The 26,018-nt window shown below is 35.2% G+C and overlaps 1 protein-coding gene across 1 annotated transcript in view; it reads right to left on the bottom strand.

Moving 5' to 3' along the window:
• Nucleotides 1–26,018, bottom strand: part of IQCM (IQ motif containing M) — a 347,601-nt gene that overhangs the window by 211,620 nt on the left and 109,963 nt on the right. Inside the window, 1 exon segment of the mRNA XM_069540669.1 lies at nucleotides 9,485–9,683. Within this exon segment, the coding sequence (XP_069396770.1) occupies nucleotides 9,485–9,683 (199 nt within the window).

The raw sequence follows: 26,018 nt of genomic DNA on the forward strand, positions 1-26,018 counted from the left end.
TATCTTTATTAATTCCTTTTTTTTAAGGTTTATTTTCTCCTTCTTGGCTTCTTGAATTAAAGATTTAATTAACCTATTTTCATTAATTTTTTACAAATGTACTGAAGTTCATAAAATTTCTTCTGAGTCCACTTTCCTTTGATGTGCTTTGCATACCATTATACAAGTAAAAACACTAAAGCATAACATCTTTAAATGACTTTCCCACGGTCCTATGGTTAGTAAATTGCAGAATTGGTTCTGAATTCAAAATAGGGACAATTCAGAGCCCACACTTTTAATTATATAAGTATTCCTCTTAATTTACTTGAATTTCACATTTTTCACCCATTCTGTAAATTTTTGTTTTGGTTTCTTTCCTAGTATAGTTACTATTACACTTATGATTGTTCTTGCTCTTATTTATTTTCTGTTTTGCGTGATTCTTGGAAGATTGTTTTTATTATTTTATTTTTCTTCACCTTTTTAAAACACTATGTTTAAGCCTATATTTTTTAATTTATCAAAACTATCAATGAAATAATATTTCTTGATTTACCTAAATAAAAAAATAAATTAGCATAATTTCACTACTTTCCTTTTCTCCTTCCATCTGAATTCCATCAGAATCAGGCAGATTCTGAATGTTTGCTAATGTCTTTCAACATTTAATAACATTTTCCAGTGTGTATTTTTAATCTGCCTTTTGTTCAATAGGCTCTTGTCATTTTGTTGTTGTTTTGTTTTGTTTTAAATAATGGATTGGTCCCACTTTATTTATGGTTTTTAATTTTTTTTTAAACATCTTTATCGGAGTATAATTGCTTTACAATAGTGTGTTAGTTTCTGCTGTATAACAAAGTGAATCAGTTATACATATACATATATCCCCATATCTCTTCCCTCTTGCGTCTCCCTCCCTCCCACCCTCCCTATCCCACCCCTCTAGGTGGTCACAAAGCACCAAGCTGATCTCCCTGTGCTATGTGGCTGCTTCCCACTAGCTATCTATTTTACATTTCATAGTGAGGTGGATGGACCTAGAGTCTGTCATACAGAGTGAAGTAAGCCACACTTTTGGAGCACTCTCCATAATGTGAATCTTAGCAGAAGGCATAACTCACTTCCTACAATTTGAAGCCACAAATCAGTTGCTCATGATCCAAGCCTCCTCTGTTGCTGGGATGCAGACATGTGACAAAGCTTCCTCCATTATCTACACCAGACTCAGGTTTTCACTCGAAATTAATAATGCTTTTAAAAGTGAAACAACCAGTGAGAAATCTATTTGTGTGGTAGAGTAACCGTGGCAGCAATATCCATTTTCTAAGGGTAGCATTGGTGGAAGCAGAACAGGATTCAGCATTTGCAACAGACTCTGTGCAGGATTTGACTGGAGTCCAAGGAGCTATCTAGGCTAGCCTTCATCATTCCTTCATGTTCCTGAGCTTAATTCTTCAGACCTCTGCCCAATATTCTAGTCAATACCTTTCTGCTTAAGTCTGCCAGTAGGTTTCTTTTGCTAATAATTAAGAATCAAGCATTGTTTTAATTGTATTCTTAGAACATGAGGCAAAAGGTCCCTGCTTGAAGTGCTGCTTAGTTGAATGATGACATTTGCTAAGAGAGCAGGGGCATTTGGTCAGTCACCAAACCCAATATGAGTGTTTTTCCTCTGAATTTAATAAATCCTCTTTTGTGGACACAACCTGTCTTGTGAAGAAACCCTTCTCAGATCTGAGGCATTCAGAAGGCTACCTAGGAGGTTTTCATGGTTAAGAACTTGGGTCAGAGAAAATGGCAATGGTCCATCTGTGTGGTTCTTATTATAGCATGCCTCTCTGCCAGCCTTCTGTACAGAAATATGCCTCAGTTATGATGCTATGTCATCTCAGTATGTGAATCTTTCACCATATTTCTAAACGTTTCTCAAGACAGAATTAATCAGAAAAATGTACAAATTGATATTTACAACAGCAATATTGAAATAAAAGACAATGCAAATTACTGATTATAATTTTCCAATCCATGTTGATTTAAAGTGTAAATGTATCATGCTTATCGTATATCAGGATTTAAAAATATTTTCCAAATATAAGTCAGCTTTTTATTTGATATGGTCATGTCTTTTTTTAAAGTAATGAATTGACTGCTTGTTGGGAGGATTCCACTACCATATGATACTTAGTGGAACTTAATTTCTTTGATTACTAGCAAGAGTAGCTTCTTTCATGTTTACAAGCCATTTATGTTTCTCCTACTGTGAAGTACTAGTTCTTCTACCTATTTTTGCCTAGGCCTTCATTCCTAGCAGCATTGGAAATCACTGATCTAACCCTCTTTATTATACTGTGTCTGAACTTCCTTGATCTAGCATATTCTGGTTTTCTTCATACCTCTCTAGCTATGGAATTCATTTGTGGAATCCTCATCTCTGCCTTCTCCCTTGAGCATTGGTATTTCTCACTCTTGTCTTTTCATGCCTCTCTCCTTACTTTACATATGTTCTCTGGACAATGACATCAATTCCAATGTCTCTAGACAGTATCACTAATAATGATTCTCAAATCTACGGATGAGGGCAGAGTACAGAGGGTATCCTTGTTCAGGGACCTGAATCAAAATGTGTAGAAAAGATTTCCCAGATTTCACATCCTCTCATCCCATTCTCCACCATGTTGAAAATAATTTATTCAAAGACATGTGCCAGGGAAGTTCTAGACCTTGTAGATTAGTGAACAGAAAAGACAAAATTCCTGTCTCACAATGAGTTACATTCTGATGGAAGGAAAAATAATCCAATAAACAAATATATATGTATTAGGTGGCAGTCCGTGGTATGAAGAACAATAGTGTTTTAAATGGAATAGGGAGTGACCAGAGTAAGTGTTATTTTTTTTATAGGGTAGTATGGGGCAGGCTTTTTGATAATGTAACAATGAACAGAAAGACGAATGAAATAAGAGAGCCATGCAGTCACCTTGGGAAAGAGCTTTCTCAGAGATAAAATGACAATCATTGCCAAATTGAGCCACTTTTATGGGTGGGATGGTTTTATATTCTTCTTCAGGTGTGTTAAGGTGGAAAAAGTTTAAGAACTACTGACGAACCTCAAATGTTTCCCTATGGCCCAGTCTTCCTTCTGAGCTTAGACTCATATACCCAACTGCTTCCCAGACATCTCAAGGATGTTCCACAGGCACTTCAAACTCAGTGTTGAAAACTCAACGCTGTCTCCTTTCCTTTCCTCCCACCTCTCCCACTCACTCCTCCGAAGTTCTATATTTCACAATCATCCATCAGGTTGCCCAAGACAAAAACCTAGGATCCATTCCTGACTCTTCCAGCTCCCTTATCTCCAAATCTAATCAAACCCAATGTCCTACCTACTGTGCAATTCTCCAACTTTGCCCCAAGCCACCACCATCATGCACTGGATTACTGAAAAAGCATACTAGTTGTTCTTTCTCTAATTTTGCCAACTTCTTTCCCCAATTCATTGTCCAGAGTCAGTAATTTTTCTAAAATAAAAAATCTCTTCATGTCACTGACCTGCTTTAAAGTCATCCATTCCCATACACTATGTATAAACTCCTTAGCATGGTTTTTAAGAACATTGTTAATCTGCTCCTACCTTCATCTTCCTCTACTGCCACTGTCCTCCTCCCAGCCAGCCCCCTAAATGTCTGTATCGTCTAAGGCCGTTGAGATTCCCTGGGCCTACAACTCTCTCAACCTCCCCATCTACATGACAAAACACAACTACCCTTCATCCTCCAGATCTCAATTTGTTGACACTACCCCCACACTAGACACAGTCCTTTGGGTTCAGTGGTCTTTCTAAGTTCTCTAATAATACCTAAGACTTAGTTACCTCCATTTCTATCTGGACTATTTGCTCTATACATCAGGCAAGATATCAGATCTAGTAAATAGTAACTATGATCACATTTCTTAAAAAGTGTTCTGGAATACATTAATACAGTTCTCCCAGTACCTGAGAGTTAACACATTTATGTAATAAAACTATTCCATACGAGGTCACCAGTGCCACAGGTCCATGAATGGGCTTCAGAATTTTCTTTTTATTTCTTATTGGGTTTTTTTTAGATAATGAGAGGAAATCCATACTTTATCAAATTTTCAAAGGATTCTGTAACCCCCAAAAGAATAAAGACCACTGACCTATGCATGGGATATTAAAACTCAGATTTCTAGGATTTCTCCAATTTTATTTATTCAACAAATATTTATTCAAAGCCAATTTTGAACACTTTTTTATTGCAACCACCAGCCATTCAAATGTTTTAGAATTTCAGTATTTTTGACAAATAGCAACTGAACATATCAACTTAAGACTAAAATTTTAAAATTTAAATTCTAAATATTCACAAAAAAATCTTTAAGTTAAAATCTTAGAGGCATTACACTGAGGAAAATACTGTTTTTGTGTCTTTAGGATTTTTTTCTGGATCATATTAACTTATACCAAAACACATGCAAACAAACAACATAGAAATTTTAAAAGGAAAAGGATATTTTTAATGGTGGAAATAAATAATGCTGATGGTTAAAGGCAGCAATTTCTGTGGTCTCCTTATGACTGATATAATTCAATGCTGCTTCATTATTTCTAAATAAACCCAAACTAGAGCATTTCACAGGAAATGGTGGAAACTATACAGTCTCCTGAGGTACTTTAGAGCAACATTCTAGCAGATATTGTCTACAGCCACAAGCTCTGAAGTGCCAGCCGAACAATATGACTATGTAAGTTTCCCAGTGGAGGGATTCCCACAGTGCTGACAATTATCCAGTGATTTGCTGTGCAGCCTTTACACCAGAAAGTCTATCAGGAATTCCCCCAACAGCAACACTGCACAAGGCTCAGTCCTGGAACCGGACTATGCATGCATTACAGGCCTGCCACATGACCATTTCAACAGTAAGCAGAACAACATTAACTGTATCAGCAGAGCAGCCATGCAACATACACACCAATGGTGGAATAAAAAAGAAAATCAATGATCATAACAAATTTCACAACCAAATCAAAGTAAACAATCTAGTTTATATTTGCTCAGACCCTTGAAAAAGGCTTCTCATTCTTTTTATCTCAATTCTACCTCCACATAGAAATTCAACATTTTCCTTGCCGAGCTCTCCTTTTCACTATCATCTTGGGCTCACTCTTGCTCTCTACGTTTTCTAGACCCATTTTGTCCCAGAGGTTATGGATGATGCTACCGTTCTCTCCAACATCAGGAAATGCTAAAATTAAGTTAAATTATAATATAAGTATATTATCATATACATAATATCGTGTATGATATATTTATTTATATATGTTTATATATATATATATATAATATATATATATATATATATATATGAATAATTAGAGTGCCCTGATAAACTTCTACAACTATATTTTGTTGAATTAATTCATCCATTCTAAGACATTTGTGGAATAGCTACCATATGCCAAGCACTATTCTAAGCCTTTGGACATGGTAGCAAACAAGACAGAAAACAATATAAACATATACAAACAAGAAAATAAACAAGAAAAACAGCAGATAATAAGTGAATATAGTTAAAATAAGAGAGAATGCATGTATCAAAACAGTATGTGGTGCTATATAATATAAAAGTAAAGAGTATGTACTCCCAAACAGGTCACAGAAATTGTAGTGCCCATGACAGAGGTGTAAACAAAAGGTCAAACTGTAGAGGACTGGGCACAATAACGAACAAAAATAGAGAGCTCAGCTCTGCTTGATGGACCAAAAAAGGTGTCTAGGTATGAACACTTAAGCAAGATCTTAAAGAATGAGTTGGAGTTTATCAGAAAATTAGGAAGAGTATTCCAGTCTGAGAGAACAGTATAAAAACATAAGATAATAGGAAACAATCAGGGAATTAAAGGATTTGGGCTTTGCTAGAGCACAGGGTATTAGTGAAGAAGTGTCCTGTGATGAGGCTGGACAGTGGGAAATGGCCAGACCAGGGAGGCCATGTGTACTATGTTAGAGAATTCATATTTCATCTGATAAGAAACATGGGGCTTTCAAAAGACTATAAAGAAATGGAATAAGGTCATCAGAGTGGAATTTCCTCAACTGCAGATGACAGATTAGATGGGAGTAGGTCTACAGGCAGGGAGGCCAATTAGGAGACTACTGCAGTTCTCCATGTGAGGAGTGATGAATAGGAGCTATGGTAAGAGCCCAGAGAGGAAAAGCAGCACAGGAAATGTCAAGGAAGTGGTGACCAACTGAATATGGGGGTGAGAAAGTTGAAGGAGACTAAGAAAACACCAGGTGTATAGCTTGGACAATGGGTGGTGGGACAGTTCACCAAAATAGGTAGTACAGGAAAGGAAGAACTTTGTGGAGTAAGAAAATAAGTTCATTGAAGGCTCCGTGGAGTTTGGTTTAACTATGGACCTTGCAAATGGGGAATTAAATGCCTAAATCTAGAGCTGGAGAGATAGGTCTGGGATAGGGCCTTAGATTAGATTAGGGAGCAATCAGCTATAAAGTAGTTTAAGTCGATGATATAATATGTAGAATGACCATGGGCTTTGGGGTCAGACAAGGGTTTGAATTCTAGCTCTGTCACTTACCAGGAGGGCAACTCTAGTCAAATGACTTAATTTCTCTGAGCATCAGTTTCTTCACATATAAAATGTGATTTCACAGAATCACAGAGATTTCACAGAATTACTGAAAGATTAACTATATGGAATGCTTACTTATTGTCAGAGTTTTACACGCATTATCACATTGAATCATCAGAACTACAAATGTATGTTATATGTACATATTAATGCATGTACAAATATACACATGTCGATAGGCAAATGGACTACCTTCTAACAGCAAGCCTGTATTCTCAGAGAAATTCATTCAGGGTGCCCAATGAGAGGCCATTTGGGGGGGGGGTCCTCCCAGATAATCCAGGAATTCAAGTGGGCACTCCTGATCTATTCTTCTATTTCTAGTTGGTTTTCCAAATTCCTTTATGAGTAGCACAACTTTAGTCCTCAAGGTGAAACATTTTTGGATTCTCTCAAAGTTTTGCCAAAATCCATTCACTCAGGTTCTTCTGCATTTGCCCAGCCAAAATAGGTCCTTATGTTTTATTCTGAGTGTCAGGATTGCTGTTTATAAAAGTTGCTCAGGTGGGTGTGTGGATGTGTGTGTAGTTTCTTTTTAAGGTGAAGGTTTATGCACTGAAAGAGTATTCAGGAGTGTGGGAAGTGGAAAGTTACTTTAAACAGAGAATAAGCAGATAGCATAGGAGAAACAAAATCAATGCAAATAGGTGGTCCCAGCCTTAGAGTAAAAGTAATCCCAGAACTGTTGGGTTAAGGATAAGCTAGGCACTTGTTCACAGTCTCCAGCTTGATACAATCTGAAACTGTCACAAGAGTATATTATAAATAAAATTTTCTTAAACCAAAGAATGTAGACAGAACTTTATTTAGAAAAATCATAGGTATATTGACAAGGTGACTACGCAAAAGTCTGCTTAATTGAATCTAAATGTCCATTGATGGATGAATGGATAAAGAAAATGTGGTACACCAGTCAGATGGCCATCATCAAAAATCTACAAACAATAAAGGCTGGAGAGGGTGTGGTGAAAATGGAACACTCTTGCACTGTTGGTGGGAATGTAAATTGATAGAGCCACTATGGAGAACAGTATGGAGGTTCCTTGAAAAACTAAAAATAGAACTACCATATGACCCAGCAATCCCACTACTGGGCATATACCCTGAGAAAACCATAATTCAAAAATAGACATGTATCACAATGTTCATTGCAGCACTATTTACAATAGCCAGGACAGAGAAACAACCTAAGTGTCCATCGACAGATGAATGGATAAAAAAGATGTGGCACATATATACAACGGAATATTACTCAGCCATAAAAAGAAATGAAATTGAGTTATTTGTAGTGAGGTAGATGGACCTAGAGACTGTCATACAGAGTGAAGTAAGTCAGAAAGAGAAAAACAAATACCGTATGCTAACACATATATATGGAATCTAAAAAAAATTGGTTCTGAAGAACCTATGGTCAGGACAGGAATAAAGACGCAGACGTAGAGAATGGACTTGAGGACACAGGGGAGGGGAGAAGGGGAAGCTGGGACAAAGTGAGAAAGTGAGATTGACATATATACACTACCAAATGTAAAACAGATAGCTAGTGGGAAGCAGCTGCATAGCACAGGGAGATCAGCTTGGTGCTTTGTGACCACCTAGAGGAGTGGGATAGGGAGAGTGGGAGGGAGGCTCAAGAGGGAGGGAATATGGGGATACATATAGCTGATTCACTTTGATATACAGCAGAAACTAACACAACATTGTAAAGTAATTATACTCCAATAAACATATAAATAAATAAATAAATATCTAGGAGAATGCTTAAAAAAAATGTGGTATGTATATATATATATATATATATATAAAGTATATACATAAATGTATTTTATATATAAATATATATTTTAAATATATTTAAAATATATATATGTCTATACATTTATACATGGCTAAAAATGTGTATATTTATATACTTATACTCAGCCAAAAAAAAAAAAAAGAATGAAATCTTGCCATTTGTGACAACCTAGAGGATATCTGTATGGACCTAGAGGGCATTATGCTAAGTGAAATAAGTCAGACAGAGGAAGACAAATACTGCATGATTTCACGTATATATGGAATATAAAAAGGAAAACAAATGAATAAACAACAAAACAGAAACAGAGTCATAGATACAAACAGGTTTTTGCCAGAGGAGAGGGGGTCGGAGGGAGGAGAGAAACAGGTAAAAGAGATTAAGAGGTATAAATTTCCAATTGTAAAATATATGAGTCACAGGTATGAAATGTACAGTATGGGGAATTTACTCAGTAATTACATAATATCTTTGTATGGTGACAAATGATAACTACACTTGTTGTGGTGATCATTTTGAAATGTATAAAAGTATCAACTCCTACGTTGTGAAATAGGAACTAACATAGTGTTGTAGGTCAATTACACCTCAAAAACAACAAACAAACTCATAGAAAAAGAGACCAGATTTGTGGTTACCAGAGGAGAGGGGGAGGCGAAGGGGAAATTGGAGGAAGGCAGTCAACAGGTACAAACTTCCAGTTATAGGATAAATGAGTACAAGGGATGTCATGTATAGCAGGACAAATATAATGAACTCAGCTGTATGTTATATATGGGAGATGTTAAGAGTAAATCCTGAGAGTTCTCATCACAAGGAAATTTGTTTTCTATTTCTTAATTTTGTATCTATATGAGATGATGCGTGGTCATTAAACTTACTGTGGTAATCATTTTGTGATGTAAGTCAAATCATTAGGCTGTATATGTTAAACTTGTACAGTGCTGTATATCAGTTATATCTCAATAAAACTGGAAGAATAAAAGACTTTTTAAACACATTATAATATTCAATATATGCTTTACCTTGATCATTATTCTTTGGAATCTTTTGCGTTCGAGCCACCCTCTGACAAGTGCCTGCATGACGATGACCATTCTAACAATGTTTTTGGTAATTGCGAATTTTTTCCTTCGCCGGAACACTTGGAAGTTTTCCATTTGTGGTCCAATTCTTTTAACTTTATTGTCAAGTTTATCACTTTTACTTAGAATAGATTTTGGGCTAAAAATAAAATATAAAACTTTCTTATTAGAGTTAATAAGAAAAATAAACTTCTAAAAAGTCTTAAATTCACTTTCATAATGAATATTTTGAAATAGGGAATATATTGAAATAGGAAATATATTGTAATTAGCACATAAAGTTCATAGGTATATCAGCTGAACATTCCAACAGGGCTCTCCAAAGAAGGTTGAATATGCCAGAATTAATATAACATGTATAAATTAATCTTCTGAAGAAGGGAAACCCAAAAGAAAGTGAATCTGTCAAAGCTCATCCACAACTATTCAAAAGAGAGATATAGTATCTAAGGAACAAAATACTTTCCTATGACAGGGCACATTAGTAAAAATAACTTTCCTGTCCCAGAAGCTATTTTAAACTAAAGATTGCTTCAAAATTATTTGGCACTGATAATCTACTTACCAAACATCATCTGAAAAGTAATTTTATTTTCCAAATGCACTCAACTGAGAGGCAGGGTAGTATATTGTTAGGGCCATGGACTACAGAATCGCAGAAGTGAGGGATCATACTGGAAAACAGGACAAGCCCTGCATCGCTGATATGGATGGTCCGTCCTTGCAGTGATGATGACCATGTGAGAAAACTACAGACTTTCTACTATGAACAGACTGTCTGTAACCTTGGCAATCTTGTGTCTGCTTTTTTTCCTTTATATATCTATTGCATTTTTTATAGGTAGTCAGTTTTTTCAAAGTCTTCCAAAGTTCAAAGTGTAGTTTCCTTGCAATTTTTAGCATACAAACATATTTTTCTTTTTTGTTGTTGTTGCTGGATTTTTTATTTTTTTTAACAAAAGACCCCAAATAGCCAAAGCAATCTTGAGAAAGAAAAACGGAGCTGGAGGAATCAGGCTCCTGGACTTCAGACTATACTACAGTAATCAAGACAGTATGGTACTGGCACAAAAAGTAGCCACTACTGATCAATGACATTTGCTCAAGCACAGAAAACTGTCCTCCATATTTACTTTTGACCTATAGTTAAAGATACAGAACCGAGGCTGTTATTTCTTTGTGTTTGTGTATATAAATGAAAAATGTCCTTTTTGTCTTTGCAAAAGAAAGGAAGTTAGCCTTGTATGATGTTCTTGTAACTGTAGCTCTTTTGTATCTCTGGTTGGTTCTTTCTCTTATTCTCTCTCTTGAGAAAATTTCTGTAGATTAACGAGTCAAAAATACAACATGTGCTGTAGAGAAATATTCAAGTAGACAAAGCTACTAGAAAAGGCAAAGAAAATAAGGCAAAGTCTTATTTTTGTTTGTTTGAATTAAGATTGATTTTTAATAGCTTAGAAAAGAGGGAGCTCTGCCTTCTAAGAGTATTTTTGCTCCTTTAATATAACAATTTTTATGAACAGGCCTCCATGTATGAGATAAACTGGGAATGTGGATGAAATAGAAATGGTCACTTCTGGCTTGGCCAGAGTTTCAAGACCTACTGTGAAATCTAAAGGATCCTGAGTTGATGACTTTTTCTCAGAAGAAATAAGTCTTCTAGAAATACCTAGATGAGCCAACTTTATAGTCAAAGTTTCATGTTCTAACAATAAGGTGTAAAAAAATCTTAAAGGGATATGTGTGACTGACTGTAAGGTGATGTGTAATGCATAGTGTTAAAGTACCAGCAGTGGTCACATCTCTTCTGGTCTCCTAAAGTGCCTTGAATGGCTCAGAGTTCTTAGTCATGTAATGAAAAGTATATGTAGTGTGGGAGGGGGTCGGGGGAAGGGAGAAGGAGAATTGAAATTAGCTATTTTTGGTTAAAAGCTGTAGTTAATATGAGTGATTAAAACTACATTAATTAAAAGGATTATAAGGAAACACAAACATGTTTACAAAATGATGGATAGGTTTTGTCTGTTTTTTTATCAATTGAAGAAGAAAAGAATTTTATCTTAGGCCCTAGCCATATGGACTTTCATCAACAGCACATCTCTAAACAATTAGAATGTTAAAAATAAAAGAAAGGGAAATTTAAAGTTGAAGAATAATTTATTGAAGGCTTGATGGAAGGTGAATTATATTTACAAATAATGGGTTTGAAAAGAAGCTATGAAATATACAAAATTTTGAAAAAGTTAGGTCACTTTTGATAAGCAAGCTTAATATTAAAATAGAGAAATGCCTGTGAATGAATACTCAGCTATGGAATGTTGTATAGGTGTTATACAGAAAGGAAAATTAGAATTTGATTTTCTTTCTGTTACACTGAGAAACTGATTTTTGAATAACAGTCTGCTCCTAATATGACAAAGGAAAAATCGTTCAGTACCTTCATTATAGATTTCCTAGGAAACAAAAGTTCCTGTATCACAAAAATATTTCTCCTATCAGGCTTATAAATCTTTTTTTTCTTCTTCCTTGTGATCTACTTCTTACAAAATCTGGTATTCCTAATATTTAATGTTACTTGTAGATATGTTACTTTTTTTTACTCTAAAGGCACCTATAACTTTTACTGATACTGCGCCTCCTGTGAAAATTCTTTCCAATTCAAATTCAAGCCCCAAATTTAAAAACAAACTGTTGTGATGTCTTTTTAACCTATCTTTTGGGTGTCCCAGATGGCTGCAAGACCATACCAAAGATTTTTTTCCTTCACTGTATAAGAGGAGGAATGCTAGAAATGGCAAGGTATGTGTGGCATAGTTGTTACATAAATGAGTCAAAAATGGCCCTTGTATATTGGCCCCTATGTTGTTTACTTCTTACGTTAGGCAAGGATTAGCTCAAAAGCCTGCTGGCTCCAAACTCAAAATTCTTAAACATCCAATTGTTTTAAATATGGCCCAAACAAGCATATTTTTTAGCCATTTAGAGCCTGCCTGTTTTGCATGTCCCATGAAACTATAACCAACATCTACCAGCCATAGATAAGACAGACTTTGAGGCCATAAAAGACCGCAAGCCACTGCTGCCCACTGGAGCTCTCTGACCCAGAGACACCCCCATCTTGCTGTGAGTGATATCACGTAGACATGTAAGCCCCCCTCTGACTCTCCTGTTCCCACAGGAGTTCCCTTACCCTCTTCCCCTTCTGGGTGATGGCTCTATGTCATGGTTTCTAGAAGGTCTCCTGCTGTGAGAGACTTCCCCTCTCACGCAAAGCTGTCCATATGATGCCCAGATAAAGCTCGTTATGTGCCATTGCCACTTCATGGCCATGCCTTTTCCTTGATTATCCCCATGATCTTTGAACTCAGTACAATGATCCATAGTTTTACTTAATTCAGCACTACTATTGAATATATTGAAATAGTCATTACATTGAAAGTTGTCCTATTTATCCAAGTCCAAACCATGAAAAAAAATCAAAGAAAAGTCTCCTCCTTAAGTTAAATATATAACAACTAAAATATTATTAATATAAATATATTAGGAGCTCACTGTGGTAAACTGATTGCCCTGACGGCCAATTAATGCTTCCTTATGTCCCTATCTTTGCAATGTGATTTTATAGCCCCAACCATCAAGAGGTAGAATCATAGGTTACCTACCTATGAATCTAGGCTATGATCAAGGTTATCAGATCAGATAGTTTTCAGTGAAAGAAGGAATCATTAAACAAGATTGCATGTGAGAAAAGATACAATAAGTTCATTATTAAGTTAATCATATCTAAACATTAGACACTGAGCTTGGCAAACATTTGAACAGGGAATTTCCTTTCAACTGCTAATGCTTATACGATAATATATATTAAACACTACATCAGTTTTAGAGTTTGTTTCAGATATTGCTACTAATTAGTTTTGGCTGATATTGAAGTATTTTGTATGTTCCATTTATAAAAGCACTCTTTGCCCATCTGTTCATAGGTTGAAAGTGATTAAAGGACACTTATTTTGGCTGTTGTAAAAGCCAAATACTTTTTAAGCTGCAAATATGTGACAAAATCAATTCAGGTTGCCAAGTTCGGAAATACATTAAAAGAGATTTGTGATGCCTCCCTACCCCCAATTCCTCTTCCAACCTGCATTATCGAGAAGTAAGTATCACCGCTTTCCTGATTAGACTATCATGCCTGCTTTGTCCAAATGCTTTGTAATTTAGTTATAATTTACACAATTTACTCTGATTTGGATCCTCTGCTACCAAGCTGTGTCAAGGGCTTTCGTTTCCTGTACTTGTAGCCTTGAAGTAGAAACACGTGATGCCCTCATGCTTTGAATGCTGGATCTGAAAGTAACTTGGCTAACAAGTGAAACAAGTTTGTGGCCTACTTTAATGTCCTATATGAGATCTGTTCAGTTTAAAAACAATGTATTAAATTCAGCATGGGTGAAAGAGATTTTTAAGAACAGGGATGTTACACATTTCCATGAAAAATCTTGTCTCAATATTATTTAGTACTCCATTTTCAAATCTTCCCAAGGGTTTAGTACTTCATGCTAGCAAAACCTATTCACTTAAAAAAAATCAAAACAGGATTCCTGAAACTTTTAAAAATAGGTGCAATCCTCCTGAAGTGGAAGATAGACACCAGTTTAGTTAAGGCAAAAATTTTAAATAGTTTAAATATGTGAATGAGATGTGTTTTCTTCTGTGCTTTCCACACTTTTTTTGTGTTCTGATCATTCCTCAAAATGCTAGCCTGCCCTGAGCCATAAAACCCAAGACCCCTCCTATTTTGGGTAGCTCCCAGTTCCATGGCAATCTCTTTCACTAGATCATATTAAAGGGTGAGGTTGATATTCTGAAGCCAAGGGTACTTGGCTTCAACAGTTTACAACCTCAAGTGCTCTAACTAGTACCTATCCAGAAATGCAAATCATACAACGGGCTGGGAGAATTTCTTCTCCCTGCCCCCATACCTGATTTTCCTAGGAAGACATTCTCCCAGCCCATCATGTCATATATCTGGAAAGATGGGTTTTATTTTTGCTGCTGCTGCTGCTTGGTTTCAAGTTTCTAACGGTTCTTCCTCAAAACAAGATAGAGCTTTTTAAATTTCAAATTCAGTTCAAAAAAATGCAATTATTCTTTCCTGCACATATCAGCTTTTTGGAGGAACACTATTTGTTATGAATTAAACTGAAATTATCATTTCAGACAATACAAAAACAAAAGCAGAGAGGAAACACTGGTTTTGTTCAAATTTAATTGATTCTGACATTATGGGCAAGGTAAGTATGATGCACTTCCAGGGAATTCTCTCTAAAACAAACATTTAAACCACCTTTTTATTGTACCTACATGTTTTTATTTGAAGGGCACTGAAAAACATTACCACTGAAGATGTCTGTAATGACTAGGGTGTTTATGCCAAAGGTGTAATGGGAGCTGATATTTCTGTGGCACAGCACCCAGAGGTGTCAATTTTTCACGAGCTTATCTATGCAATAGGGAACATAACGAGTTGTATAGTCTTTCTCCCAAAACATTCATTTATTCCTCTTGGGGTAGCCTTTTGCTCTCAACCCAAACTTTGGTCAGTTATGGAGAAGAGCTGGCTCTACCCCCTGCCATCCGTCTCTCTCATCTCTGCTCCAAAAGAGCAGACAATGAAGATGGGTGCCTGTCCACAGATTCCTTTTCCCTAGAACTGGGCTTTAGGTAATGAAATAAATCCCCGCAACAGTTCAGGTGATTCTAAAAACAATTTCTGATATTATACTCAATATTTTATTCCCACCCACATAACTGTTTTAGGTACTGTCATTTCCAGGAATTGAGGAGACCCTCAAGCAAACACGCTCAGAGTGGTGGTCAGAAAGCAGGTCAAATTCTACTAGAAAAACAGGAAATGTGGACAGTCTTTGGAACAACCTGGAGAGGGATGGGACTTTGTAACCCCCTCTCCCCATGCTTCTGCCTCCCTATTCTCCCTCTGTATGAATGCTTCCATGAAAAAGTAATGGAAAATCTGATTTTCTCTGCTTGAGAAAATCTGCTTCTCTCCATTCATTCTTATTTTACTTTTCTGGGTAGGATTACTGTGACTTAGAGATGAGAACTTATGTGTTCTCCCTCTCATTATTCTGCTTGCTGTTTCTCAGATGTTTTCCTTCTGATTCCACACAGGAATTGTTACCAATAATGTCTGCTTCTTTCCCTACCCGGTTATTGTTCGCATCAATAAGGCAAAATTACTTTTTATAGCAGCAGACAGAAAAATTATTCATTGACCAAGGAATGGAGGAGGAGGAGGTCTTGCTCTAAAAGCCCCTTCTCCCTGAGTGTAGGCAAGGGTGAGATTTTCATAGGAAAAGGGGCTAAAGGGGCGGTATAGGGCAGAGGTCTTGTCATTTAGGTTCATGGAAACGGGTGGTGATTTCCTGGACCAGGGTCTGCACCTCTTTTCTGCCCTTTTATGGTCCTTTGGAGTTTGGGTCAGAAGCAGAGGGAACCAACATGGTGTCCTTGGGCAGGAATTTTAGCATTAAAATGAGATGATAAATAGTTGTAGAGAGACCTTTGTCCCAATTTCAAGTTCAGCCAGCTTATACCACTTCCTTGTAGTTAAGTCCTCTTGGTACTGTCAATGTAAACACAGCTAGAAGATACAGTCAGTTTGGTTTTCTGCAAGTTTGTCCAGAGGGAGGTTTTTATTAGAAATGAGTTTGGGGGGCGGGGGTGCTTCCTTGCTTTTTTGAGGAAAGCAGGTGTCCTTGTGTTTGTTTAATATCAGATCGTATTAGTTATCAATCAGATGGTATGTGAAGAACTAAAGAAAGTAGTAGTGGTGCCAAGAGCCAGAATGTGTACAAAAAGGATGCCAGGCCATCCTGAATTCATTTCCTTTGTTTTAATTTTATTACTGTTTTGTTTTGTTTTCACTATATTACTATACCAGGGAATTATTTATGATGTTTCTCAATTTCAGGAGGGCAAATTTCAAGATTCTCATAAAATCTTTGTAAACAAGGTAGAGAAATATAGGCTGACTGGGCAGTCTTGGGCGGTAGGGTGGATAGTGTCATTACTAGCTGAGATAGGGAATATAGGAGAGAAGACATGGGGAAGGGAAAACATAATTATTGCAATTTTGAGAGACGGTTATGGGATATCCCAGTGAAGATACCCAGGAAGGAGCAGAAAGTCTGAGATAGGAGTTATAAATTCCTGAAAGGGAAAAAAATCATTAGAAGGCAGAGAAAAGATCCAAAAATTTAATCCATGCATTGAATAAATATATATTCATTTACTCATTCATTCATTCATTCATTTAGTGTAAGATACTCTTCTAGCATTGAGGATACACTGATAAATAAAACATAGAAAATTCCCTGTCTTCATTAAGCTTACGTTCTAGTGGGAGAGACAGACAGTAATCACAGTAAACAAGTTAATTATTGAGTATTTTAGAAGGCAATGTATGCTTTGATAGAAAATAAAGCGGAGTAAGGAAGTTGGGGAGTGCTAGCAGGGGTGGAAATTGCACTTTTAAATAGTGTGTTATGGCTGGTGTGGGATTATTGAAAAGGTAACGTGTGAGCTAACTATCTCAGGCAAAAGTGATAAGGAGCTAAATCCAATGTTGAAATGTGATAGCTATGCTTATAAAGTTCTGCAATTGGTTAATATACATGATTGTACAAATAATTCCTCTCAGACTCATGAGGATGGTTAGGTACCTTTCCTCCATCATTGTAGTTACGACATAACTTAATTCTCTTGGTCTATCGCCCCTCTATACTCTGAATTCCCTAAGAGCAACTACTTTTCCTTGTGTACCTGGCAATATATAATAGATGAAGGGAAGAAAAAAAGGGATAGAGAAAGAAAAGAAAGGAGGGACAGCAAAAGAACAGAATAGGGATACGTTAGAATATCTGAGAAAGGCTCAGGGTTTGCTTGTCTGGGGTTTTATTTATTTTTCAGAAATGAAATCAATGTGAGTATTGCCCTTAAGAGACTGACCCCCAAAGCTGACATATGATGGGCTGCATGAACTGATCTAGAATATCTACAGTTTGGTTCCACTCTACACTATTCATAAAATTACATCTGAAATACTATGTTCTTTCCTAAGCATCACACTTCAAGAGGGATACTTTTGAATATGGTGGGCATCTGTTCCTTTCCTCTGTTTTCACCTCCTTTCCCTTGTGGAATTGCACTTCTCCTTCTCCATTCGTATGACTAGGATTTGTCTAGGGCTGGCCATGTCATCCAAGCTGGAAGGTCAGCCAGAATATTTCTCTGTGTGTGTGTGTCTAATAAGAGACCTTTCTTTCTGGTAAGAGCAGGAAGTAAGTCAATTACAAACAGCTGGAAGCCAACCATTTTGCTTACCACATGGAGAAAAAGTCTATAGTAAGAGGTTTTAAGGCCAAATAGGGGCAAGCAGAGATTTAAAATGAATGAAAGGAGAGCACATCCTGAAGACATTACTTGAACCTGTTGAATCAGTTGAGCCTAAGATGTTAAAGAGATAAAAAGAACGGATGTCTGACATACTCTACACTCTTGGAACCTCTACTTATATGAGGAAACAGATTTAATTACCATTTTGCTTAAGCTAATTTGAATTAGCATCCTAATAAATATATAAATATAATAAAGATGTGTGTGTGTGTATGTGTGTGTATAGAAAGAGAGAATCTAAAGAGAGAACTGGTAACTAGAGTGGCTTCAAGAAGACAGAATCAGGACCAGTGGGTACCAGCTCAAGGGGGATAGGTGCTGAGCCTCACAGAGACAGCTGTCAAAGTCAGAGCACTAATTAGAATGAAATGGATTCCACTTGAACAGAGTAATTACTAATCCCTGGAGTTTTCAAGTAGAGGTGATGTAGGTACCATGTTATAGAGGAGATTCACCCTTTGGATAGAGGGTTTCAGTAGAAAATCTTTAAGGTTCCTTAAACTCTTGAGATTCTATAATTCCCCAAAGACAAAATACAACTAGAGGAAGTATCATTGGAGAAACATCCACTATAAATTTATTTTCAAAAAATGCTTAGGCTGGGTACTGACCCAGAAAAAATAATCTGTTCACAGAAGATACCATAAACAAGCTAATATTACATTAGTAATTAACAAATTTTAGAAGAGACCAAAGGAAAGTTATTAGGTGGTAAACTGTAAAATTGTTTTGAGATAAAATAAGAGGACTTGACCCATTTCAGAAAAAATGATGATGGACAAATGCAGTAATTTTAGAGATATAAAGGAAACATTAAAGTACCTAGCTAAATCTCCAGACTCTGAAATGTGAATTTCATACTTAGATATGACAGTAAATGTACTATATTCTATTATATGAAAAAAGAGAAAATTTAGAATTCTTAGCACAGTTTTGCTTTTCAGTAACATATTAGTGAGTCATATCTGGTTACTACTACCCTTTTAGTTCTAGCATGCTACAAAATAGGAAGGGAAAATATATAATTATTCCACATCTACATATTTACATGAACTATCTGGATGCTTAGAATCCTAAAGAATGAAAAAAAAAGAGGAACTTAAGGGTTCTAAATGGTACACTTCATAGATGGTATATTTAAACAATGTTTTTATCATCTAGAATTGAAACAAACTAAAAAGTAAAATGGTGAAGGGCTGATGACCACCTTTTACAACTTCTTACAACTTCTTACAACTTTAACATTATGAATTAACGATAGAATATTTTTCTTCTATGAGTTAAAGACCCATCATTTTTTCTATTCTGTACTTGGAAATCAGTCAGTCATTTTAAAAAACAATTATGTACTTTAGAAATTCAACGAAAGGAAAATTTATCGAAAGGAAAATTTATCACTAAAGTCAGATGAATCTGCAAAGAATTAACAGCTCACTGCTGAAAGACATCAAAAGAGAATAAGTGTTTTATTCATGAAATACAATAGTTTATCTGAACAAAGAAGGAGATACTATTTGCAATATAGTTAGAGGTGCCAAACAAATTCAAGTGGACCTCAAGGAAGATATATGAAGAAATCTTTCTCACAGAAAATAAAAGTACAATGTCATGGTAATAGTACAATAGATTACAATCCTGGTTCACAATTTTCACTTAGATATTGAGAATTAACTCTGTGTGCTAATGTATTATTTCCTTTTAGTTAATAATATAAACTGCTTTTGATATTTTTATATTTATGATACCACACAAAATAAGAGAAAATGTGTTAAGCATGAAGAAGTTAATGAAAAGATTTTAAAAAAGGTGATGCTAGGAAAAGACAAGATCCCACTTCATTGCAAAATATCATTCACTTTTTACCTTTATCAGGGTAAAAACATAAACATATATACTATAATTTGTGTACATATTACTTTTTTTAAATTACAAATTAAGAATTACATCTATTGGGCTTTAATTCTTTCTGGTTTAGAAATCTTACATAAAGTATTTTACTTTGAAAAACAATAAAACTCGTAAAAACGTTCCTTTGGCAATTCTATTTGAAATGAAATTGCTTGGCTCGCTTTGAAAAGCTCATCATAACCTTTCTTTTCCCTTAAAAAAGGTTTTAGGCTTTCTCAACCATACCTTAACCTTAAGGATTTCTAACAATCTTCTGACATTTACGGAGTTCTAAAATTTCAAAATTTACCATTTAAATTGAAATATTGAGGAAATAGAAACTTGCATTCTGAAATCAAATAATTTTGCTTTATATTGTTCATTTATGAAATTTATATTCTCTAAATGTTGGGCAAGGGTGTGTATGAAATGAGTATTTTTAGCAGAATTGAAAATCAAGACAATAAGATCATATCTCTCATAAAAATAACACAAATATATATTTAAGAACCCCAAAATAAAATCAAGTAGCCACCGTGTGGAATCTGGAACCTGGTAAATTTATCCTAAATGTACTGGATTTGAGCATTATAGTTCTTTGTTTAATAATGCTGCTAATGAAAAGTCTTATATACATCTGTATACATATTTGTATAGCAGATGGACCTAAGCACTACTGTTATATCTTTTTCTCTCCTTCTAAATTTTGAGATCTTTACAGTTGAAAACACTAGAAGATGGACAAAAAAAATAGAAATGTGAAAATATGCATTTTAGGTTCATGATCACTGAAGATTAGGACAAAAATAATTATAACTCTGCCTTATCTACCACTCTCTATCCATATAAGGTAACAGGTTCCCTTCCCTCTCAAGAACAGGAGTGGGTGCCCAAATTTGCAGTAATTCCAAATCAAGTGCAGCAACAGCATTTTTAGTTTGCTTAACTTCCCATCCCAACCTTTTAACAGCCAAGTGACTGCCTCCTTAAAAAACACTGCTGAGTGGGTGCATAAGCCAGTTCTATTTGCCAGCTGTAGAGAGTTCTCTCAAAGCTTGTGGCTATGGGTAAATAAATTCCATCATTTTTTTTTCTATAACTAAGAAGAGGGGGAAAAAACCAAACTCTCTTATATTTATTATAGCCTGGCAATGGTGATATATGTGTGACATATTTTCACCCTTGAAATGCAAAAGTACTTTAGAAATTGGCCAGTACCTTACTGAAATTGACAGATGACTGATGGAAGGTTATAATATACTCTGTCTCATGCAGATTCTACGGAAACCTCTAGCTGAAAATATATGAGAGATTTCTCTCTAACAAGAAAAACTCTTTAAGACAAGCTTAAAGGGTCCCAACATTTGGATTCTAAAGTTTCACAGAATTTCTATGACATAAATGGTATAGGATTTCAAATGAAGAAGAAAATCTTAATAGTGTTTCACTTAAATATTTTCAATGAAATGTGTCTGCATGTGAAATATTTAGTTTTATATCATTCACTACTTCACTCTGTTTTCACATTGTTTCACTTTCTTTTATCTCTCTTCCTCCAGAATTCTATCTAGTAATACGTTTTAATCACTAGAGCCACTCTTGTACTTGCTAATTCATTAGTTTCAGTCTACTTCTCTTAAGTAATCATCAGAAAGGCTGTTAAAATTTAAGATACAAATGGCATAAAAGCAGCATGACTGAGTAAGAACGCTGTGAATTGAGTGTTGGACTCTAGTAACAATTTTGGGTTTTTTTTTTCTTTTTACTTTTGTGACCTTGAAGAAGACACTTAATCTTTTTAAACTTTTACTTTCTCACCTGGAAATTAAAAGAATTGAATCAAGTGATCTCTAAACTTCCCTTCAGCCATCATCCTCTAAAACATTTATGACAGCCCTGCAAAAGTTAGCTAGATGTCCCTGCAAAATTGCCACAGCTCTTTATGCTGCAACAGATGGCAGACGGTACAGGAAAATGCTTAGCATTCAGAGTAGCTGGTTGGCTCCAGGAAAACAAATACAATAAACACTCACCTTTCAGAGTGTACAACTTTTTATTATTGAAAGGGCTGGACCAAATTTTACTTTAGTAATACCTATGAGAAAAAAAATGACTTCCCACTCAAACTAACCAGGTAAAGGATATTTACAGGAAAAAGACTTACACAAGAAGATAAGCTAACACCATCAAATAGTTTAAAAATATATAGTACTTTTTTCTTAAAGCAAGTCTTTTTATGAAAAGGTTTTTGATGACAAATTCAATTTCTTTAATAGATATGGGTTATTCAGATTTTCTATTTGTTCTGTGTCAGTTTGGTATGTCTTTTTTCAAGAATTTGTCCATTTCATCTCAGTTATTGAATGTGGTAGGCATGAACTTATTCATATAATCTTTTCTCCTTTTAATGTCTATACAATGTATAGTGATTCCACTTCTTTCATTTTTAGTATTGGTAATTTGTGTTTTATCTCTTTTTCTTAGTTTTGTTAGGAGCTTACAAATTCTACTAATCTTTCCAAAGAACCAACTTTTGGCTTTCTTAATTTGCTTTATTGTTTCTGTTTTTTATTTCATTGCTTTCTGTTCTTATCTCTATAACGAATGTTACACGTGCACTTAAAAAAAAACATATCTTCTACATTTGCTGGTTGTAGTCTACAAATGTTAATTACTTCAAATCAGTTGACGGTTTGTTCAAATCTGCTATGTTGTCATTTACTTTTTACTAATTTTCCTATCAATTACTAAAAGACGTGTAAAAAAATTCCAGCCATAATTATGCAGTTGTCCATTTTATTCTTTAGTCCTGTCAATTTCTGCTTTATTTGTGTTAAAGCTCTATTATTAAGTCATACACATTTAGGATTATTATCTAATTCTAATTAATTCATTCTTTTACAATTATGAAGTGTCCTCTTTATGTCTGGAAATCGTCCTTGAAGTCTACTTTGATGTATAGCCACCCTAGCACTCTTCTGCTAGCTTTTTTTCATTGTGTATCTTTTCTCTAACCTTTTACTTCCAATTAATGTCTTTTTATGTTCATCTCTTATAAATAGCATAGAGTTGGTTCTTGCTTTTTTATCCATCCTGACAAGCTCTTACTTTTAACTGCATGTTTATTCTGTATATGAAATATAAATGTTGGTACAGTTGGGTTTAAGTCTACCATTTTACTATTTGTTTTTTATTCACCCATTATATGTTCTCCCTTTCCTGTCTTCTTTTGGGATAACCAAATAGTTTTTGATATTCCATTTTAGTTTTTGTATTATCTTTTAGGTTTATCTTTTTGTATTAGTGGTTGCTCTGGGAATTACAATTTGCTTTCTTATCCCACTCTACTTAGAATTAATACCACTACACATAAAATGAAAGAAACTTGAAAAGTATAAGTCCATTATTTTGCTAGCATTGTCATATATGTTTTTGCCTCTACCTACTTATAAGTACCATAATAATGTTATGATTTTGCCTAAAATGTTCAATTTAAAAACAATTGGAAAAAATATTCTTTTTCATATATTTTCATCATATATTTTCTATGTTCAATGTTCTTTATTTCTTCTTGTAGATTCAAATATACAACAGGTGTCATTTCTCTCAGCATGAAGAGCTTCTTTTAACATTTGTGAAAAACAGATCAGTTGGCAGTATATTCTCATTTCTTTAATTTAGCTGAAAATTTCTTTTTTCAACCTCAATACTGTGAGATAGTTTCACTAGATACAGAATTATCAGTTGATAATCTTTCTTTTAGCACTTTAAATATATAATTTCATTGCCTTCTGGTCTGCATCATTTCCAGTGAGAAGACATCCATCATTCTCAGAATTGTAACCCTTTGTACAATGTGTACTTTTCCCTGCTGGTTATTTCAAAGGTTTTTCTTTGCCTTTAATTCTCAACTCTTTGCCTATGATATGCCTACGTGTTTTTTCTTGTGTTTATCTTGCTTAGATGTGATATCTTCTTGGACGCGTAAAGATGTTTTTCATTAAATTTGGAAATTTCCAGCTATTCTTTCTTTCTTTTTTTTATAAATGTATTTATTTTATTAATTTATTTTTGGCTCATTGGGTCTTCATTGCTGCACATGGGCTTTCTCTAGTTGCGACGAACGGGGGCTACTCTTCATTGCAGTGTGCGGGCTTCTCATTGCGGTGGCTTCTCTTGTTGCAGAGCATGGGCTCTAGGTGCATGGGCTTCAGTAGTTGTGGCCTGTGGGCTCAGCAGTTGTGGCTCGTGGGTTCTAGAGCACAGGCTCAGTAGTTGTGGCGCACAGGCTTAGCTGCTCTATGGCATGTGGGATCTTCCCGGACCAGGGCTCGAACCCATGCCCCCTGCAATGGCAGGTGGATTCTTAACCACTGCACCACCAGGGAAGCCCCCAGCTACTATTTCTTCAACTACTTTTTCTGCCTTATTCTAGTTCTCTTCTTCTGAGACTCCAATTCACATATGATAGGCCACTTGATATTAATTTATAGGCCCATCAGGCTTTGTTCATTTTGTTCTCAATCTATCGTTTTGTTCAGATTAGTCTCTATAGATCTACAAGTTTACTAATCTTCTCTACTGCCTTCTCCAATATGGTGTTCAACCATTCAATGAAATTTTCACATCAGATACGTTATTTCTCAGTTCCAGAACTTTCATTTGATTATTGTCCTTATATTTTCCATTTATGCACTGGGATTCTCTGTTATTAGGAACATCTTTTTCTTTAAGTTCTTGAACATTTATAATAACTGCTTTCAAGCTCTTGTCTGCTAATTCTAACATTTGGGATATCTTTTTCTTTGATGTAACCCAGATTTTCCTGTTTCTTAACATGTCTAACATTTTATTTGTTGTGTACTAAACATTGTATATTGTAGGGATTGTGGATTATGTTACCGTCCTTGAAAGAATATTGATTGTTTTTTAATTCTAGGTGGCAGCTAAGTTACTGGTTTATCATCTTGAACTTGTTGAGGCTTAGTTTTATGCTTTTGTTAGGGTGAATCTGTTTGTTTCGTCCCTTGTACTAAGGTGAATTCCTTAGTCCTGGGGTATATTCTCCACTCCATAGGTGTTGGCCTTCCAAGATTTCCATGGAGAGACTGAGGTGTTTACTAAGTACTGTCATCTGAAAGGACTTAAACTCCAACTTCTGTCTCCCTCCATGGTGAACAGCAACTGAGAACTCTGCCTAGGCTTTAAATTCCACAAATGTAAGGAGTCTCTCTTGTTCATCCCGTCCTTAGCATCTTGTTAGCATCTTGTTAAATGAATAAACTGTGAAAGACTGAAAGAAAATTTTCTGAGCAGGACAAGACACAATCTGTTTTTCCTTTTCCTCTGGAAATTGTTCATTTGTTCAGTTATATTTTCTGAGTATCTACTACATTGCTGGGATTGTGCCATGAGCTATAGATAGAAAAGTTAACAGAATCAACCACCCCTACTCTCACAGAACTTGAAATTTTAGCCAGGGATCATTCTGGCATAATTTAGCTTATAGTATGTAGCAATGACTGCAATTAAAGGACCTATGTTTGAATCCAGCTCTATCACAGACTAGCTGATTGACCCTAAGTGAAATATTCAACCTCAGTTTACCCATCAGTAAAATGGTGATAATAAAATACATCATGTGTTGTTACGGGAGTTATATGAAAGTACCTCATACAAACTAAGCACAGAATGAATGCTACTACTAATGAATTTAGCTACTACTAAATTTAGTATGAGACTAAATCTCAGAAAACACCTAATCTTAAACTGGATATTTATTTATTGGAGGTTTAAACAATTATTTGGGATTATTTCACAGTCATATTTGGCCAAGATTTACCATATAGTGCAATTCCATAATACTTGAACCTTAGAGTCAAATGTATTTGGGAATTCAGATTTTGTTTCAAAGTCTAGGAAATTAATATAGCATGTATACCATATATTATGTAACATGTCTGGGGCAGTGTCCCATCACTGAACATATTAATATTAATTAGCTAATATAATTAATGTTAATATGTATGCAAAGTATGAATATTCACATGAAGTGGGAAAAGTAGAGACTATGAGTAATCATGATCACTTATTACTTCAGGTCAGGTTTTGA

This window comes from Delphinus delphis, chromosome 5 (assembly GCF_949987515.2).
Source record: "Delphinus delphis chromosome 5, mDelDel1.2, whole genome shotgun sequence".
Lineage (NCBI taxonomy): Eukaryota > Metazoa > Chordata > Mammalia > Artiodactyla > Delphinidae > Delphinus > Delphinus delphis.